Genomic DNA, 20,804 nt, shown 5'->3' on the forward strand with positions numbered 1-20,804 from the left:
AGCGAAGGTAATGTTTTCTTCATTGTGTGGCGTTCATACGACCCACACATCTTTAACTGTGCTCTCACCGCATACAACTAGACCTGCAGGGAGCTCTGGCAAAGGTGAAGAGAAGATGGTAATGACAAGAAGAGAAACTCCTCTGATGGTTCCCAGCAGGATTGGAGGCAGATGTTTCAGTCAGGTGACTGCTTTCTGTCACAGCATCACCTGCAGAGCAAAAGGATGTAGTTCCCATAAGTAATCGGAATGGGAAGGCAGGCTTGGATCTGTGGTCTGGTGTCTCTTGTCTAAATTCATTTGGGCAGAACCAGCACTCCTTCACCCCAGCCATGGAAACACAGTCCCATTCCCCTGGCCTCACCAGCTCCTGCTTCGGTTTTCAACTGTAGTCCAAGACAATTTTTAGATGACTGTACCCTGTCCATAAATCTAGGATACGGTGTTCAATAAGTCACCTCTTTAGCCAACAAAAGTGTAAAATTAGGCTATAAATACTATTGGTATATTCCAAGAATAATAGCGTCAGTCTCATGGGCCTGGTACCTTAGAGAACTAGCTAATAATTCATTGAGTCAACACAGGAAGGGTCTTCATCTCTGCAGAATGTTTAGCCCAAGTAATTTTTTAAGACTCACAGGACATCAGATCTAGAAGAATCTTAGGGATTACTTAAGTCTGAGCCCATTAAAAAACTAAGGGGACAGAGAGATCAAGACCTGCCCAAGGTCACACAGTTATTTATGAATGCTGAACAGGTGTGGATAAAGCCTGTTCACCATCCAGGGCTATGTGAGCTTCTATTTGTGACTTCTAAGTCCCAGGGCCTCTTGCACCCCATCAACAGAACATGGTCAGAAGCACCACTCTCATCAGATGGCCATGTCATTTTTCCTACACTCTGCTGACCCTGGGTTTGCATAATACTTAAAGATTCTGAACAGTATGTAATAATTATCATCCCGAGACACAGAAAGACAGCAAGACAGACATTAACTGTACCCCCTAGCTGCTCAGAGCCATTTCTTATAGTCTTATACTTGTCATTTAAAATTGATTTGCATTTGCATTGACAGCCAAAGGGACACACAGTTCCCTTATATAGTTTCTACTCCCCATCTTCAAACTGGGACTTTTTATGACAGTTTTCAACTTTTAGAACTTAGTGAAAAGAAACTTCAGTTTCTGACAAATACTGGCTTTCTCATCCCTCTCGCCTCTCTTGGGCCTGGCTCCATATTCAGAGGGCAGAAAAAAACATTGAAGGGGCTCATGTCTCATTATTCATGACTGCTTTTCTAGTTCACCTCTATTTCTTCCTTGGCGGGAACTCCACTGGAGGAACCACTTCTGTGGCTGATTTAACCAGTGGCTAGTGTAGGTGATTGAACAATAGATACAACTTTACTTGGGAATTCGAGTTTCTCTTTAACTCTCTCCTGCTGCCTGATTTCTCTTCTAGCTTTTCTTTTTATTTCTCTCTTGAGGCTCAGAGCTTTGGCTGCTGGGGTGAAAATGGAAACAGATTGACAAGGGGAAAGGTAGCTTTGGGGAATTTAAAATTCAAGCAAGTAAACCATTAATATCTTTGAAGTGTTAATCGTGCACAGAGCACCATGTTGATTATTATGGAGGTCACAAGCTTTTGCTAGATACAGTCGTCCCTCCCCTCAAAGGGGAGTAAGTCTAGATGGGGAGTTAGATGTGCATTTGCAGGAGGAGGTATCTAATACTCTGGGGCAATATATTATCATTCTGTGTTTCCCAAGGTAGGTACAAGTACCACTGGTGGACAAGGAGATGATTTTAGTGTATACACAGGGCATTAAATAAATTTGATTCCAATTGTAAAGGTGGCATATTCCTGTTTCAATTTCCTTTCAATTCTTCTGATAACCTAAAAAAAAAAAATGAGAGGAAAGAAAAAGAAAGTCTCAGATCTGTGCTAAAATACCTTAAATACCTCTCTAACTCCTTTTAATCTTCTCAATAAAAACCAAAAAAATAGGACATTTGGACACCAATAATTTCCACCTACAATTTAATACTATTCTTCATTTTAAATTTTATTTATTTTTTAAAGTTTGCATTCTATTTTATTACAAGTGATAAAGTTTTTCTTTTTATGATGCTTATAATATAATGTTTCCTTACTGAGTGTCTTAGTTAGGGTTGCTATAACAAATTACTATAAAGTATGTGGTTTAAGCAACAAACACTTACTTTTCATAGTTCTGGAGGTTAGGAAGTCCAAGATCAGGGTGTCAGCATGGTCAGGTTCTGCTGAGAGCCCTCTTCCTGTTTTACAGACAACCATATTTTGCTGTGTCCTCATATGGCAGAAGGAGAGTGAGTTAGCTCTCTGGCCTCTTCTTGTAAGGGCACTAATCCCATTCATGAGGGCTCCACTCTCATGACTTAATCACCTCTCAAAGACCTCATTTTCAAATACCATCACAATGGAGATTAATTTCAACACATGAATTTTTGGAGGGACACAAACATTCAGTTCATAACATTTAGGTTAAAAAAAGCAAGCTAATTCCTAACAGTAAATAAATAATGGTACAAGTGTTACAAAAATATGGCAGAAACCATTGTGGATGTGCAAATGTTTGGGAACAGTTTAGAATTGCTGTGAATGCCTTAGAAGTGAATTGCAAGATGAATTTCAAGGAATGATTGTATACCAGGGGCTGGGATCTCGGGGAAGAATTCCTAGAGGAGGTGAGCTTTAAGGAAACATTTGAAGGGACTGGCTAGAAGCCAAGTGAGCAAAGGTATGGTGATCAGTGGGCTGGGAGCAGGAAGCCTGTTGAACTGGATGAACCATTCATGTCCAGGAGTCATATTTGGAGGAGAGTCACAGCTGGAATCACAAGGTGGAAGGACCTTATATGAGGAGACTCTGATTTTTTAAAAACTTTTAATTTTCAGATAATTATGGATTCACATGCAGTTGAAAGAAACAATACAGAGAGATCCCATATCCCCTTTACCCAGTTTCCCCCAACAATGACATCTTATATAACTACAGTTCAACATCACAATTAGGAAATTGATAATGATACAAGCCACTGACCTTATTCAGACTTCACTCATTTTACATGCACTTGTGTGTGTGTGTGTATGTGTGTGTGTGTGTATTTAGTTCTATGCAATTTTAGCACATGTGTAAATTGGTGTGTCTGCCATCATAGTCAAGACACATAACAGTCCCAGCACAAGAAAGCCTTGTCTACCCTTTTATAGCCAGACACACCTTACCCCCCTTTCTTCTTCCGTCTCACCTGGCAACCACTAACTGGTTCTCCATCTCTATAATTCTGTCAGTTCAAGAATGTGATATAATTGGAAGCATACAGTGTGTAACCTTTGGCATTGGCTTTTCGTCATTCAGCATAAGATTTACCCACAATGTTGTTTGTATCAGTAGTTCATTTCTTTTTATTGCTGAGTAGTATTCATAACATGGATATACCATGGCTTACCATTCATCCTTTGTAGAAAATTTGGTTTGTTTCCAGTTTGGGGCTCTTATGAATAAACCTTCTATGAACATTTGTGTACAGGTTTTTGTGTGAACATAGATTTCATTTCTCAAGAGTAAATTTCTGTTTCATATGGTAAGTTTAGTGTGTTTACTTTTATAAGAAACTGCCATACTCTTTTTGGGAGTGGTCCTACCAGCAGTTTATGAGTGAACCAGGTTCTCTGAATCCTTGTCAGCATTTAGTGTTATCATTTTATTTTAGCTATTTTGATAGGTGTGTAGTGATATCTCATTGTGAATTTAGTTTGCATTTTCCCTAATGGTTAATAGTTAAACATCTTTTCATGTGCTTATTTGCCATTCCTCCTCAGTGAAATGTCTGTTCATACCTTTTGTCCATTTGCTCATTGGATAGTTTATGCTTTTATTCTTGAGTTTGAGTTTTTGTTTCTTTATATGTTCTAGGTATAAGTTTTTTGTCGGATATGTGATTTGCAAATACTTTCTCTCAGCCTGTAATTTGCTTTTTTCAATCACTTTACAGGGTCATTCACAGATCAAAAGTTTTGAATGTTGATGTGATCCAATCTATAATTTTTTCCTTTTATGGATTGTGCTTTTGGCATCAAGTCTAAGATTCTTCTCTTAGCCCTAGTTCTTGAAGGTTTTCTCCTAAGTATTTACCTAGAAGTTTTCTAGTTTTACATTTTACATTTATGTCTGTGATCCATTTTGAGTTAATTTTTGTAAAAATGTGAGGTTTTAGTCAAGGGTTCATTAATTTGTTTGTTTGTTTTTGCTTATAAATGTCCAGTTGCTCCAGCACCGTTTGTCAAAATGCCTATCCTATTGAATTGCTCTTGCATCTTTGTCAAAAATCAGTTGGGCATATTTGTGTGGGTCCTTTGCTTTTTAAAGTCACCTTATTAATATTTCCTATCATTTGACTGTAACATCTGAAAAAGAAAAATGTTAGTGGGCCTTTCACCCAAATGAATCATGTCACTAGTATAATAAATTATTTGATTATGGAATATTTGATGATTTAGAGAGGTCTCATTACACAATCATGAATCATCCCCAAGGCCTTATGAGAAGAGAATATTTGGCCTACCTCCCACCAAAATATTTCCTTTTACCTAAATAGAAAGACATGGGGAGGGGTGCCCATACTTTTTTTCCCCCAGGGCCAATGTGGGGTTGCTTAAGTTCGACTTTGCAAACTTTACAGGGACGAGAAATGCGATTGGCCTTGGTCAGGCTTCGTTTTGCACAGGCTTTGGCAGGGACTTATAACCAGCAGTTCTGCCAGGAGCTCAGGAGGCTGCTCGAATACAAAAAACGATAAGGGACATCTAAAGAAAACAAGCTGCTCCCTTTTCGGGACACACCAAAGCTGGATAACCCAAGATAATCATAGCAAGATACAGCCAGTCTTAGAGCTAAGTACTGTGAAGTTAGCTTTGCTTCCTTGAGTTTTTGAAGCATGCATCTGTATAAACCTGCTTGTGCAGACATCCCCAGCCCCAAGCTGGGTCTGCCCAAATCCAGCGAAGCGGCTCTGAAATGTAGACGGCACCTAGCAGTAACAAAGCCTCCGCCTCAGGCAGCCTGTTGGCCTGTTAGGCCCAGTGGAGCAGCGGAACGGAAATATCTGGAGAAGTTTTTACGTGTCCATGGAATCTCGTTGCAGGAAACCACCAGGGCAGAGACGGGCATGGCTTACAGGTACTTGCTGGTTGCAATGTTATTCAACCAGGGCACTGCACTGAAGTCAAAGGTTATTGTTATTAAAGAAAGAATGATTGAAATAGCAAAAAAATACTATATAGCAAAAGGAAAAGAAAAATGAATGCAGTGAACCCTCTTCTTGGGCTGCCTTATTTTTTCAAGCTTTAATTTGTCCACTTTCTCTTCGCTTCAAAGATTACATAAAGATAGTCAAATTCACCTGTGGAAGTTCCCAACTTTGTGCCATTTGAAATGTCTTTGGCTTGATACTTAAGCAAAAGTATGTGATTTCGCAGATCATAATGAAGAATGGGTGCTCTGTTCTTCTTAAGGGAATTTATAAATTAAGAATAGAATTTTTTTAATGCTGCCTGGCCTTCAAGGCTGTTATTTTCTTTTAAGCCTGAATCATGTGGTTGTGCTAATAGCTAATAAAGTAGTTCATGAGACTGAGCAGTTTCTTGAAATGACAGCAGTTTTTATCAGTGTAGCCCAAGATAAATTACTGGTTGTTCTCTAACCTTCCAATACCATCATTTATTCTGTGAAAGATTAACAAAAGGGAGAAATTTTTTCCTAGTATGGGGTTGGATGTATAATCTTTAAAAATTGCTCTGGAATGGGAAGATCATTCTTTTTCTGAGCAATTATTGTTCAAACCTCTATAAGATATGTCTGTGCTTAGCTAAATCACCCAGCTGTACCCGTACAAGTACTTCCTTGACAAATGCCTAGAGTTTTAAATATCCAGGAAGCTGAGCAAAAGCTGTTCAGAAGGACAAAGGTGCTGGAAACTGAAAACAAAAACAAAAACAAAAAACAAAACCCCAAGCCCTTAGCATTTATAAAGAACAGTTGTCTTAGCTCAAGCCAAAACTTCCAGTTCATAGACAAGATGTCCCTAAATGATTTTATTTTTCTATAATCAAAAGGTCTGTTTTAAGGCAGTACCTACTGCTCTAGTTATCAGCTAATTTGATTAATAAAGCAATTTGCAATGAGATGGCTCATCTCTGGAGAGCAAAGTATTTCACACAGACTCTTTATGCAATAAAGGACTCTTGCAGAAGAGGAATGAACTCTTCTAGGTTTATAGGGCATATAAACATAAGACAGCTCACCCCATCATGCTTTAGAAGTGGAGCCTAAGAAGAATCCAACAGCCTTTCCAAGAGAACTTATGGCTCCACACCCTGGGATAGAGGAGGAGATGATGTCATTCCTCACCCACCTTTCCTGAATCTGTCTTGACTAGAAGGAGCTGCCTCCTCTCTGCCTCTCCATATTCTCTCACTCTATTCTCCATGCTTTCCTTGACCCTCAGTGGTAATAGTGGTGGAATATAGATCTGGTGAAGATGGACTGTTTCACTGTTTGAAAAACAATCTGTCTTTTCATCTTTGTCCCAGGATGGGTGGTATCACCATGAACACTTTTATAAATCTTCAGAGGGCAGGCCTCTTTCTCTCAAAGTCCTGGTTTGAATATCTACTACATATTTTGTGATGTGTGCCAGTGTTCAGACAAAGATATGTTCTAGGACAGTGTTTTTTAAGCACTTATGGAGCACAGGAATGCTCCCTTCAAATAGGTAAGAACAAAGGTGTCCTAGTTGAGGGTGGGGGCTTGGAGCCCACCTGCTTGAGGAGAGCAGTCATCCCAGCTTGGTTTCCCAGGCACATCTGCAGATCCCATCCTCTGCACGGCTTGAGAGTACAGTGCTGAGGTGACTCTTCAAGGTGCCTTGGAGAGCAAGACTGGCAGGTCCTTCTCACAGAGGCAGGCTCTTAGGCAAGCATATGTGCCACTAGACCACATTCTAGTATGAAATGGGACTTAGAAGATCATTGTTCCTAGATCAGAATATGAGGAGAGAAAGTACAGTTAAATAGATACTTGGCCCCAGAAAATAGCCAAAGCTTTGAATTATGATGAACTTGCTATTCTCTGCTACCTCTTCCTGACACATGTCACCTTTACCCCTCCCCACTCCTTTCTCCAAATGTCCATAGTACTTTATCTATTCTTTTTTCAAGGCACTTATTAAGTATCCTTATTTAAAACATTCTCCTTTAAACATTAGGGATGGATTTTTAAGGAAGAGTATCCAGGTTCTCTTGGTTCCTGCCCAACCTGGCTTTTGACCTTGACTTCTTATAGGCATAGTTGGGGTTAGGTGAGGAGAATTTTGTATTCTTCTTTACCTTGATTTCCACCTCCCCCCAAGACCATGGCTATGTTAAAAGACCTCATTCAACCTGCCTTTTCTATTTTCTTCTTTCTGAAGGGTATTATTTCATGTGTAGTGGAAAGAGAATGGGCTTTGGAGTTAATCAGGCCAGAGTTCAAATCCCAGCTCTTCTGCTTTACAAACTGTGTGACACGGGGAGTCATATAAGTAGGTGTGACATATAAGTTCCTAACACACAGTAGGTGTTCACTAAATGTAGGTTCCCTTCCTGCTTATTCTGTGTCTCCTCTCAATCATTCTGGGGGCAGGGGATGAAAGCCCCCTATAGCTGAAACATACAAATAGATAAGATATTCTCAGAAAGAAAAGAAAAACTTTGCAGTAATAACCCTGTGAATATGCTAAAAATCATTATGTTGTACTTTAAATGGGTGAATTGTATGTATGTAAATTATATCTCAATAAAGTGGTTAAAAATAATAAGAGAAGTTTTTAAAAAATCTGCAGTAATTCACAATCTGTGTAGGTTTCCATGCTGAGCTTAGAATTCTGAGAGGTCTGGAAGAGCCGGGTAAGCTGTTTTCTCTTCCTAATTTGGTCAGATGCCATTGCAGCCTTCAGCCCAATACCAGCTGCTTGGGTCCCTCGATCATCTGTGTGAGAGAGCATTATGTTGTGTTTCTATGGAGACTTGGTTATATTTCTAACTAAGGGTGACCAGGGGAGGAAAAAAAATCAGTAAATATGCAAACACATGTATCAACTGAAAAGAAATGGGAGGAAATTGTTTGAATGTGGTGTAAAAAGTGCCAAGTTGCTGTGTCGATCCTTCTGTTGGCTTAGAATTTTCAGCAAAAATAGAAGTTTTTTGTGAATTCATTTTTTAAATATCTATGAAATAGTCACCCAAGAGGGTCCTTCAGTTATTTCTAAGAGGCTATCGTTATTACAAAGCATTGAACTCTGAGCCAGACAGTGAACCTGAGCTTGGGTCAAAGTAGAAGTACACTGAGAATTAGTTTCATGGACAAAGCACAAAAACAATCTAGATGGAGTAAGGATGCAGTAGACACCCAGCTTTGAAGCAATTTTATAATACTCACATAAGCCGGGAGGAACTCAAATGGATGTAAAATGAAGGTCTAATCCAAGGGACCCCAAACTTTTTCTATAAAAGGCCACATAGTAGATATTTTAAGATCATGGGCCACATCTGCCTTTGTCCTACCTACTGAACTCTGCCCTTGTAGGTGGAAGCAGCCATCGACAATAAGCAAAGGACTGGGCGTGTTTATGTTCCAATTACACTTTACTTATGGATGCTGAAATTTGAGTTTCATATAATTTTCTCATACCACAAATCTTCTTCCTTTTCTTCCTCCCAAACCATTAAAAAAAAAAAGCCAGGCTTCCCTGGTGGTGCAGTGGTTGAGAATCCACCTGCTGATTCAGGGGACATGGGTTTGTGCCCCAGTCTGGGAAGATCCCACATGCCGTGGAGTGGCTGGGCCCGTGAGCGATGGCCACTGAGCCTGTGCATCCGGAGCCTGTGCTCTACAACAGGAGAGCCCACGACAGTGAGAGGCCCGTGTACCACACACACACACACACACACACACACACACACACACACACACACACGCCAATCTTATCTTACAGACCATATGAAAACAAGTGGCAGGCCAGATTTGGCCAGTAGGCCATAATTTGCTGACACCTGGTCTAGAAAACAAAGCTTTCAGTTGTACAGACTATTTATTTGTTGTGTTTATTTTTAAACCTCCTTGTTTCCAGAGGTATTTAAGGTGCCCAACTGCATATAATTCAGACAGATAAAAATAAATAAAAAGAGGTAATTCACTGGTGGTGGTCCAGTGGTTAGGACTCCGCGCTTTCACTGCTGAGTTCAGTCCCCTGGTTAGGGAACTAAGATCCCACAAGTTGCGTGGCGTGGCCAAAAAAAAAAAAAAAAAAAAGAGGATGAGACCTAGAAAGATTAAGAACAGGAAAGGAAGGCAGCCTGGGGTGAGTGAGGGTGACACGGGCCAGCCATGCCCTTGCACCTGGATTTGGCTCTGTGCTTTCCAGTAGCACCAAGCTGGGAAGAGGACCGTGGAGCTCTTTATAGCAGTCTCAGAGTCCTTGAGGTGAACACGAGCCAGCTGCTCAGGGATGGAACACTTCTCTCTGATGTGGAGATCAGAGAGAGAGTTCTCTCGTGGTTCTTTGTTGTGTAATTAATATCTTCAAAAAATATCCTTATAGTTAACACAGCAGTGGGATTCCTTGGGTTCTTTCTCATGGGGCCCCTAATATTAAAAAGGGGCATTATATCAAATAACAATTCAACAAAAGCAAGTGGGTGTGGTAGAAGAAATGACATTGGTTTAATAGAAACTGCATCAATTAGTTTGAAATTATTTACACTTAAAAAATTCCCCAATAATAATGACACAGATTTTTCTATTTTATAATGACAGGGCTTGTCCAGGTTCATGGAATGAAATAATTCTTTCTCACATTTAAAACAAATGCTATTTGCCAAAGACAAAATTTTCTATAGCCTTGAGCAGAAGGTGGGAGGGGACAAAAGAAGAAAAGGAGAGATCTTACAGCTGGAGAAAACTGAAGCTCAGAGATGTTGTGTTTCCAGCCAATAACAAAGCCCTTGTCCTTTGGGTCCCAGTCCAGTGCTCACTCCATAATCCATATTTATTCCCAGCCCTCCAACCCCCATCTCGCCCTATGCTAACACACACCCTCACATACGCACCCCACGCCATACATATGCCATACACACACACCACACACACAGACACACGCCTACCACACATACCCTCACACACATCACATACACATCCACATCCACATACCGCCTTAGTCCACACGCCACACACACACACACGCATACCCACATACCACATATACACACCCCCCACACACTCCATATCCCCACACACCACACACACATACCCTACACACACCCCACATCACATATACAAACATACACACCCCCACACACATACACCCACATACCACACACCCACACACACCCACATACCACATATACACCCCCACACACACTCCATATCCCCCCACACCATATACACACCCCACACACATCACATAAACATACACACCCACACACCGCACACACACTCCATATTCCACACATACCGCACATTCACATCCCATACAGCTCACACACACCTCCTCTCCTCCCCACACCCCCCTACACATTCCATACCCCCCACACACACCACACACCCCACGTCCTGCCTCCTGGGGATGCTGCAGTCCCCCTCTAGTCCAGTCTTCCAGGCACTGCTCTCATTGCTCTGCTCTGCAGTCTGCCTCAGTCCTACTTCTTGGCACACTGGCCCTCCATCCCTGTCCTGAAACATCGAGTCTCACTCATCATTGCTTTCCCCATCTAGAATATTCTCACACGTCCCCCTTGCCGAGACAAGTCCAAACCACAGGCTCTCCCTTCTCTCTCACAGAATAACTTGTCTTTGTTCTATATAGTTTAGATTGTGTGTGTGTGTGTGTGTGTGTGTGTGTGTGTGTGTGTGTGTGTGTGTGTGTCTCAAAAGTATGCTGTTGTCACCTTGAGGAGAACAACTAGAGCTTATACTATTTTGCAATCCTCCTGTGCTTTGCACTTATATAGTGTGTATTGCTTCTTTGAGGTATATGCATTCAGAGGTTGGGGAACAGAAAGAAAGACTCCAAAGACAAGTAGGAATGTCCCTTTCTGCCATTTATAGTGCTCTAGCCCCATATTTTCTTCTGTATCTTAGATATAATATGTTACTTAGCATTGCTGAGTCTCAGTTTCCTCTTCTGTAAAATGGGCCTAATTCAACTTACCTCATGACAATGTTGTTGTAAGAATTAAATGAAGTCACATTTATGAAAGTGCTTAGCTCACTGCCTGCCATGGTGGGAGCCTAACAAAAAACAGGGTTCCCTTGCTTCACCTCCTTCTTAACCAATCCTAGGAATCCATTGTTTAGTCATCTTTCACAGGTTGAAAGAAAGAGGGTGTGGTGTTGTATCTGAAAAAGAGAGAGGGGCAGAAAATAAACACGTGTAATTAAATCTTGCACAGTTCTGAGCATATCACTCTCCTTTCCTCACTTGCTTACATACATTCTTTTTTTGCTTCTACTATTGGAATATATCCTCAGGATCTATTGAGAAGGTGTTTTTTTTGTTTTTACTTCACACGTGGCCTCCTATTTAATGAAAACAGCCTCAGGAAACATTGGAATAAATTACTCTACAAATGGTGTACTAGAATGATAAAAATCATCTTTTATCAGTCTGTGTATTTCCAGTGCCTAGCATTGTGTCTAGAACAGAAATATTTGAAACAGAATGAAATTGAAAGGGCTAAAATGACCACTGGTACCTTCTAGTACCTCTCCAATTCACTTGCCACACTGCCTGGGAATTTCTTCAACTAGAAGCTCCAGGCAGCAGAGCCAGAAGGAAACAGGACATCGGCCAGGCCGACCTGAAAACAAAGATAGGAAAGAAGGTTCTAGACTGGAACAAGGGGCAAGCTTGGGTGTTGGGGCGTGGCACAGTGGTACAGGGGCTGTGTGGGGACACCAGCGGGCAGGCCTGAAGAAGAGGGCGGGCGGGAAAGCTAGAGAGAAACCTCACTCACCTACAAGCTTGTAACAAAGGTGTCCTGGCAAAGCATTTGAAAACATTCATTAACTGATAGAATTGTCATTGATCTCTAAATGAAGATTCTAATGATAAGTAAAAACTAGTTTTCGCTCTGAAAACTCTTTCCCTGCGTTCTGTCAAAGTGAGAATGTGGTATCCTGGCCAGAGGGTTTGCAGACCACCTTCCCCCCAACCCCTTTCTCTGATCCTCTGATTCCTTATCTATGAAATGAAAATGCACATAAAGCCCTCCTCCCAGGATAGTGCTATTCACGCAGAGTCACATAGTGGAAGCTTAGGAAAGACTATTCCCCTCTTGACTTTTCTGCTTTTCATGATTTCCACGACAGTGTGGAAGTTGAAAATTATTTTTGTTCCTAAATTGAACTCACTGTCTTCCTCCCAGCGACCCCCCCAACCCTCCAAACCCTCCTTCACCGCATACTCTGCTGACCTACTTTTTTTCATGGAACGCTTGGCACACTCAGACCTGCTTGAAAAGTAGCTATGGCCATGGCCATGAAAATCAAAAGCCTAGAAAAAATGCTAGCTGAGCAGGGGGTTGTATTTTCCACGTTAAAAAAAAAAAAGCCTACATGAGTTATTTTAGACTGGCCTCATTTTGGTCAGTCTCGGGGCCTGTGCTAATTTTCTCTGAGTCGTCTGGCTGTGGCTCTCCTGGCATCAACTGGGCTGGAGGAACGTTGCAGACACTGAGATGGTCCAGGCTCAGAGCCTATGTGACTACTTGAAACTCTAAGAGCCTGCTGGTAAAGGACCTAGAAGGCTTAGTGAAAGGGGCCTGTTCAGAATGGGGCCGAATATTTATTTACTATTGAACGGAACAGAAGTTCTAAAACGAGTATGTTTTAGAAGTGTCAGTTTAGATAGAAAATGCTTTAAAATTTAAGCAAAAGTGAGAGATGAGTGCCCCTTGGATTTGAAATATTATTTTCATTCTGTTTTGAAATTTCCACTTGTGGTTTTCCAGAGGGAAAGTTGGTTTATGCATAATGAAAACACTGGAAATTCAGGGCTCAAGAACAACACTGTGTTATATGAACACTCCTTTTTTCATATAGGAAAAATTTGCAGCAGTTTCATATTAAAAACAAAGCATTTTGAGACCTGTTTTTCCTGCACAAGGAACAACTATGAGTCAAATATATATATATATATATATATATATATATATATATATATATATATTTTTTTTTTTTTTTTTTTTTTTTTTTTGCGGTACCCGGGCCTCTCACTGTTGTGGCCTCTCCCGTTGCGCGGCACAGGCTTCCAGACGCGCAGGCTCAGTGGCCATGGCTCATGGGCCCAACCGCTCCGCAGCACGTGGGATCTTCCTGGACCGGGGCACGAACCCCTGTCCCCTGTATCGGCAGGCGGGCTCTCAACCACTGTGCCACCAGGGAAGCTAAAGCCAAACTTGTTTTTACCCAAGGGAAAAAACCAAAAAAACAAAACCTCTTCCTAAATTTCTCTGCAGTGCCTGTAAGTGCCACTAGGATGCACTATTTCATTAAAAAAATGAAGCGCTTCATTCAATTCCCCGAACCACAGAAAGCAGAAATCTTTAAACTTTTTCCAGACAATCCTAGACCAGAACTTAAATTTGAATCTGTATATTTTCTTTGATTGTGAAAATTAAGAGGCATCTCTTTTCATATCACAATGGGAAATCTATAGTGAGAAAAAGTAAGAAGTTATGACCAGTACACTTGGGATTCTGAGAATCTTGTAGCAGGGATATGTTATCATAACCTAACCCAGGTAGATATTTGATAGAGCAAATTTTCTACATCTGGGAGTTTCCAAGCATGGGATTCTGAACCACACTACAGACCTCTGTGGATGACTGGTGGAGAAAAGAAAGGCAGACATGTCATCCCCTTGGCCTTCCTTCAGAGAATGTTCTGTTAATGTCTTCTGCCCCATCTCAGGTGAAGGCATCTTGTCGCACAGTTAAGATGGAGCAGATGTAGTGAATCAGGAAGGATTGTGTTGTCAGGATTGCCTGGAAGAAATCTGGCTCAGAACCCACGAATGATCTTAGAACCGTGACCCTGCAGGTCTGGCTCAGTACCAAATTAGAATGTGGTCGAATGATGGTGCCCTTCCTGCTGTGTAACCAGGGCTTGTTTTTGCTTATCATGGGACACGTCTCCATGCCTAACACTTTAGCCTCTCATCAGTGAATCCTCTGCCTTGCCCTTAGCTAAGTATCAACTGATGCTCCCTAAGATTTCAATTATACATTTTGTGATGTGTGCCAATATTCAGATGAAGATATATTCCAGGACAGTGTGTTTCAAACAATTATGATGCAGAAAAACACATGAAGGCAAAGCTGTCCCAGTTGAAGGTGGGGTCCTGGGGTATCTGTAAAATATGTCATATCCAAAGAAACCTCTAATGGTGGAAGTACAGGTAGTAGAGGAGCTATTTTTAGACAAACTATCTAGTCTTAAAATCAGATTATGAAAAGAAACCTTTTTTTATTTGAAAATAATTTCAAACATATAGAAAAATTGCAAGAATAATATATAGAATATCTGTAGCACTTTAATCTTTAATATATTGGTAACATTTTGCTCCATTTGATCATGTTCTTACCCGCTTGCTTTCTGCATCCTCCCCCCACCTCCAATTTATTTTTCCAAGCCTTTTGAGAGTAAGTTACATCCATAATAGCCCTTTACCCCTCAGTACCTCCTAAGAGTAAGGATATTCTTTCATATACTCCCAAGTACAATTACCAACTTCAGTCAGATTTACCTAGTTTTTATCTGATCTACTGTCTGCCAGCAGACACAATAGTGCCCTTTATAACAGTTTTTTTACTCCACCAGTACTGCATCTAGTTCAGGATCACATATTGTATTTTGTTGTCATGGCTTTTTCATTTCTTTCAATCTGGCATAGTTCGGACTGGAATTAGTTTTAGTACAGGGAAGAGATCAGTGGGGAAGAGGGTGGTGACTAATTGCAGTGTCTGCTTTGGGTTAGGAGGTGGTGCTATGGTGCCAACACAATCTCTAAGCTCGGCCTGAAGGCCTCCTGGCTACAGCTATCAATTCCACATCGAGGACTGTGTCTTCCACAGCTCCCCAACAAGGCCACCACATCGTCATCTTGACCTTTAGGTTCAAAGCTGAGGTGGATCTCAAAGACATACTGGCCTAACTGACCTACATAAATTCAGTCCCCTGTGTTTATCTGCTTAGCACTTCTGCTGAGGGGCGTGCACTGTGGGGGCTGTTGAGAATTACCAGGACCTGAGTGAGGTCCTCTGAGCACTGACAGGCAGGGAGGGCAGGCAAGGCCAAGTATGCGATTACCTGGGACTCTCTAGCCTTCAAATCAGGCCCCCATAAAGCTTGGCCAGGGAACCACCCCAAGAAACTAAAGCAGTAGCCAAAGGGAGAGGCCTCTTCCAAACTGGCTGCAGAGCAGAAGAGTGTGGCTTCTGGCCAAGCGTCCTGGTGAGCCCACTGGGAGAGGTGGGAGTAGCTGAGAGGCCACAGCAGCAAGGGAGACACAGGCTCTCAGTGGGTCACGTGGAATATTTTTAGATAAGGGAGTTTCGACCCAATTGTCTGTTTTTCCCTCCATGATATTCCTTTTAATTGGTTAAGGCAGAATGAGATAGAAGCTCTGAAAATTGTAGAGTGTGGGTGCAGAATGTGCAGCTCATTAAGTATCTAAGCTCTTGCTTTAGCATTTGGAGGGTCTGTAACAGATCACTGATTCACCCTGCTTTTGAAATTTTGCAGCATTCGATAACTCAACACACAGTGACAACGTGTGCATTTAGAAGCTGGTTATGGCTTTTAAAAGGAACGATGATTGCTTCTTGACATGACCATTGTGTAAGAGCAGAATCTCTATGCATAATTTCCCAAAAGGTTAATCCTTGCTGTAACATCTTTGTAAAATTCATCAAATTAGCACCTCCTTCCTTTACCCCTATTTTCCCTCTTACCACTCTTTTTTTTCCCCTTATGTTTTATGGCTCTAATGTCTTATTTCAAAAGGTCTTCCCCATAAAAGATAATATGTCTTTCCACAATGTATTCTAGCACATTTATGGTTTCATCCTTCATATGTAAGTCTCTATCCCAGCCCAAAGTTCTTGCATGAGATAGCAACTTAAATTTATACTTTTAAAATTCCCAAAGTCATTTTCGATAGCCTAAAATTTCCCCACTGATTTGAAATTACAACATATATAGCCCAAATATCAGAAAAGCTTACCTTGTCTTTTGCCCATCAGATGAAATAGTCTTGAACTGGAAACATAGAGTTCCTTCTACTCTCCAGATATTCTTGTGGAAGTTTCTGTTCTTCTAGTCATTTTGGGCTTAAATTGAATGACCTCAGTATTTGTTTGTCTGAAAGAAAATTATATTTAGTTTTCTTTTTCTTCTATTTTTTCCCCTCTTACCACTTGTATTTGTTTGTTTCCATATTGTTTGTCTCTTTCACTGGAGTATGAACTTCAGGAGGACAGGGATGTTATCTGTATGGTTAATTGCAGAATTCCCAGAATCTGGTATCTAGTGTAAAACTCAGTAAATGTTTGCTGAATAAATGAATGATTAAGCAAGAGTATGAGGAATAAGCCCCCATTTTTCACTGGCAGACAATCTGCTGGATTATCAGACACAGGGGGTTGCTCCACCAGACTCTCCATCCACAGCCTCCTTGTCACTTACTTCCCAACCTTCTCTCTTTACTGAAAAGATCCAAAGTGCCCTCATTTGTTTTAGTGGTACTTGGGGGACAGCATTGTTCTCATAGGAAATAGGTCCTTAAATCTTGGATGTTAGAAACCTTTGAAGCTACCCAGTATAATGTCATAAGTCCACTTTTTTGTTTCTTCTCCTCAGACATCCATCTCGTTTCGCTTTCCATTCACTCAGTTACTTCACTCTATTCACAGAGTCTTCCCTGTACTTTCCTCCAGAAAGTTCTCTGTGATGTCACTGTCCAGTCCTAGTGGAGTCCTGGGTTGTGACCAGACGAGATACTTCCAGCCTTCACTGTGCGTATTCCTTGCTTCTCCTCAGATGTGTTGCTAACATGCCCACATTACAGAGTCATGGGTCTCTCCTCCACTTCTTCCCACCACAAGCTCTCCCCTTCTTACCCCTGTCCATCAATCTCATAGACTAGCCCTCTTTAGTTTACTCTTTTCCTAATCAATTTCCATTTCCATCTCATTACAAGAAGGGTATCATCTCATTATAATACCCAGGTGTCATTTCCCAAAAGACAGAGATGAGTCTGGAGGGTCAACCCTCCTGTTGGGATTCCTGGATGACTCTACATCATCCTAAATATACTAGAAGATTCTCTCTCTACTCAGCAGTTGTGGATGATTGTGAGTTCTGATTGGATCTTCTTGTTCTCGGTACAGATCAGACTTTTCCAGGAACAACATGGCCTGCAACAAAGGCACTCTTGAGCTGGTGATTAGCAATTGCAAGATGGCACCTTGGTGTATCATTAGGTCATTGTGGGGTTTCTCCTTTGAGCCTGGCCCCATTCCACCTCCTGAGCAAGACCCTGACCTGTTCAATTCAGTGTTAGTGGGATGGGCAATGACAACAAAAGGGTCGTACTTATCAGCTCAGTGGCTTTAATTGCTTGAGGGAGCCTGGTTGAGACTCAACGACAGGGGGCAGAGTCCAGCTGTCTTTCTGCTCCTTCCTCACAACCATTTCCTATCCAAGGACCTTCCATTTCTGACTCCATGTTCACCTATCCTTGGTTTCTGCATGTCCTGTATAGGTTAAATATTTTCCCTGCTATATCGCATGACCCCTTTAAATTGTTGGGTGATCCAAAACATATTCTCTCAGAAGATGGAAAATCAGGTTCACAAAGCCAAATCTACAAATCCATATTTTAGTATTCATTGGTGGCACTCTTTTATGAAGTTATTTTGAATGACCACTAACCAGTCCTTATTGTTTTGGGTGCAGTATCTATTGTTTTGTTGAACTCTTTAGCTTATTTCCTCCCAGACAGACACAGATTTCATTCTTTCATTCAAGAGCTATTTCTGAGTGCTCACCTATATTATACACTATTCCAGACATGGGGGACACAGCAGTGACAAAACAGACTAAGTTCCCTTTTTTCTTTAAGATTTCATCCTAGTTGGGGTGAGTTAGACAATAAACTAACAAAATAAAGTGTGAAACATTTCAGAAAGGATAAGTTCTCTATAGAAACATAATACATGGAAGGAAGATGAGTATATGTATCAGGGGAGAGTTACAGTTTTAAATAGTGTAGCTAAGGAAGGCCCACTGAGAAGACAGCATTTGAATAAATGTCTGAAGGAGGCGAAAAGGACAATCATATGGGCTTCTGGGGGAAGAGTACTCCGGACAGAGTGTACAGCACAAGCCTAGAGTAAAAGTGTATAAGGGAGAAACATCACAGAAGCCAGTGGGACATGAGCAGAGTGAATGATTGGTAGAGTAGCAAGAAAACATGTTGAGAAACTAAAGGAAGTGTTGCAAGTTCAGGAGGTTCCCAAGACCTCCCTAAGGTTCAGTGATTCATTATAAGGACTCACAGAATTCAGCAAAGCTTTTATACTTACACATATAGTTTTTTTTTTTTTTTTTTTTTTTTGTGGTACGCGGGCCTCTCACTGTTGTGGCCTCTCCCACTGCGGAGCACAGGCTCCGGACGCGCAGGCTCAGTGGCCATGGCTCATGGGCCCAGCCGCTCCGCGGCACGTGGGATCCTCCCGGACCTGGGCACGAACCCGTGTTCCCTGCATCGGCAGGCGGATTCTCAACCACTGCGCCACCAGGGAAGCCCACACATATAGTTTTTATAGGAGAAAGATACAGATTACAATCAGCATAGGGACAAAGTGCCCAGAGTGGGGTCCAGGAGAACCAGGCACAGAGCTTCCAGCTGCCCTTTCCAGTGGAGCCATGTGGAGAGTGCTTTTCTCCCAGCAACAGTGTGTGACAATGTGCATAGAACGTTGCCAAATAGGGAAGCTTAGCAGAGCCTTGGTGCCCAGAGTTCTCGTTGCAGGTTGGCCATATAGACACACTGACCACCTGCGTGGTTGACCTTGGTCTCCTGCCTGTATGGAGGTCAAGCTGATTCTTTGTGGCCCAAGGACCCTACTATAATACACACATTTAGTATAGACCATCAGGCATGGCCCAAGGCCTCCAGGTAGATAAACACACTCCTGGTGGGTAGAGCATTCCAAGGGCTTAGAGGTTACCTCTCAGGAGCTCTGGGCAAAGGGTCAAACCTTTCTTTGGCCAGGGTTAATACTTCACTGCACAGAAGCCAAATCATGCAGGTCTTTGTAGGCCATTTAGAAGATGTTGGCTTCCAGTCTGTTTGAGATGGAAGACTTTGGAGAGTATTGGTCAGGAGAGTGACATAATTTGATTTATTTTTACACAGGGTTTCTTTTTTTAACAGAACCATCATGGAATGAATAACATTCTAACAGCTAAGTTGGAAAATAGACTGAAAGGTAGAAGCAGGGCTACTGATTAGGAAATTACTATTATGGTCCAAGTAAGAGGTATCAGTAGGTTGAATGAGGGTGAAAATGGTGAGAAGCAATCTGATTTTGGGTCACTTTTAATAGTGGAGTTAAGAGCATTTGCAAATAAATTAGATGTAGCGTATGATAAAAAGAATAATCAAAGATGACTCTTAAGTTACTTGGCTGAGCAATTGGGACAGTCAAGTTGCCCTTAAATGGGATGAGTTAAGACTGCAAGGGAAGATCTGGTGGGAGGAAGAGTTTTTGGACACATGAGGTCAAAACACCTATTAGACCACAAGGGAAAAATATCAAGTAGACAAGAGCCTGGAGTTCATGGGAGAGGTCTGGGCTGCAGGTTTATATTCAAGATATAAAGATATACATCTTAAAGTCATCAGTCTATCATGAGAGTGTCAAGCCATGAGACTACCAAGTAAGTGTCAACAGAAAAGAGAAAAAGCCTAATGAAGAAAAAGCCAAATGAAGGAGGCTGGAGAGATGAACTATGTTAAATACTGCTGAGAGGTCAATAAGGTGAGAACTGAGAGGAGACCAAATGGATTTAGGAACATGGAGGCTACTGTTAACCTTAGTAAGAGCAGAGAGAGCTATGTATTTTGTTTTATACCCAGAGATATGCTTGATAGAAGAAAACAAAAAATATTTAGGAAAAATTTTAAAGTTAATTCGGAGCTCCTAATTAGCAGAACTCTCACTACCACCCACTGAACAGCATCTCTGGATTTCCTCCTACCTATGAACAAAGAGAAAAATATACAAAATCATAGCTGAAAACTTAAATTGGCCCAACATATAACCAGAAAATAGAATGATTTTCTAATAATAATAATTATGTTTGTAAAGCTGTATTATTAAACAGATAACTCATGGAGTCATCTGTTTGCCTCATGAAACAGAGCTTCTCTGCTTCCTGAATGACATAACGCCTGTACCCTGTTGTCTGCGTTTCTGATTTTGGTGCTCCCTTTGTTTTGACATCTGGAGATTTCCCTTTCTAGGCCTTAAGCTTGCATTTAAATTTATTTTGTTACATTTTATTCAGCAATTCTTTTTGCTTGGAGTGTGTATGTGGGGGGGGGGATGTTCCACATCAATTAAGTCTTTCATATTGACCTGAAGTTCACTCTTTA

The 20,804-nt window shown here is 41.3% G+C and overlaps 1 protein-coding gene across 4 annotated transcripts in view; it reads left to right on the forward strand.

Moving 5' to 3' along the window:
* The window catches only part of KCNAB1 (potassium voltage-gated channel subfamily A regulatory beta subunit 1), a 529,857-nt gene that overhangs the window by 132,827 nt on the left and 376,226 nt on the right, over positions 1 to 20,804 (forward strand). Inside the window, exon 1 of one of the 4 annotated variants that reach the window (XM_059063671.2) lies at positions 4,721 to 5,221. The exons of the other annotated variants lie outside the window; for them this stretch is intronic. Within the exon in view, the coding sequence (XP_058919654.1) occupies positions 4,980 to 5,221 (242 nt within the window). The 5' untranslated portion in view covers positions 4,721 to 4,979. Of the gene's footprint in view, positions 1 to 4,720; positions 5,222 to 20,804 lie in introns of those variants that run through there. 4 annotated transcript variants of the gene reach the window in all.

The sequence above is a fragment of the Kogia breviceps genome, chromosome 5 (assembly GCF_026419965.1).
Source record: "Kogia breviceps isolate mKogBre1 chromosome 5, mKogBre1 haplotype 1, whole genome shotgun sequence".
Classification (NCBI taxonomy): domain Eukaryota; kingdom Metazoa; phylum Chordata; class Mammalia; order Artiodactyla; family Physeteridae; genus Kogia; species Kogia breviceps.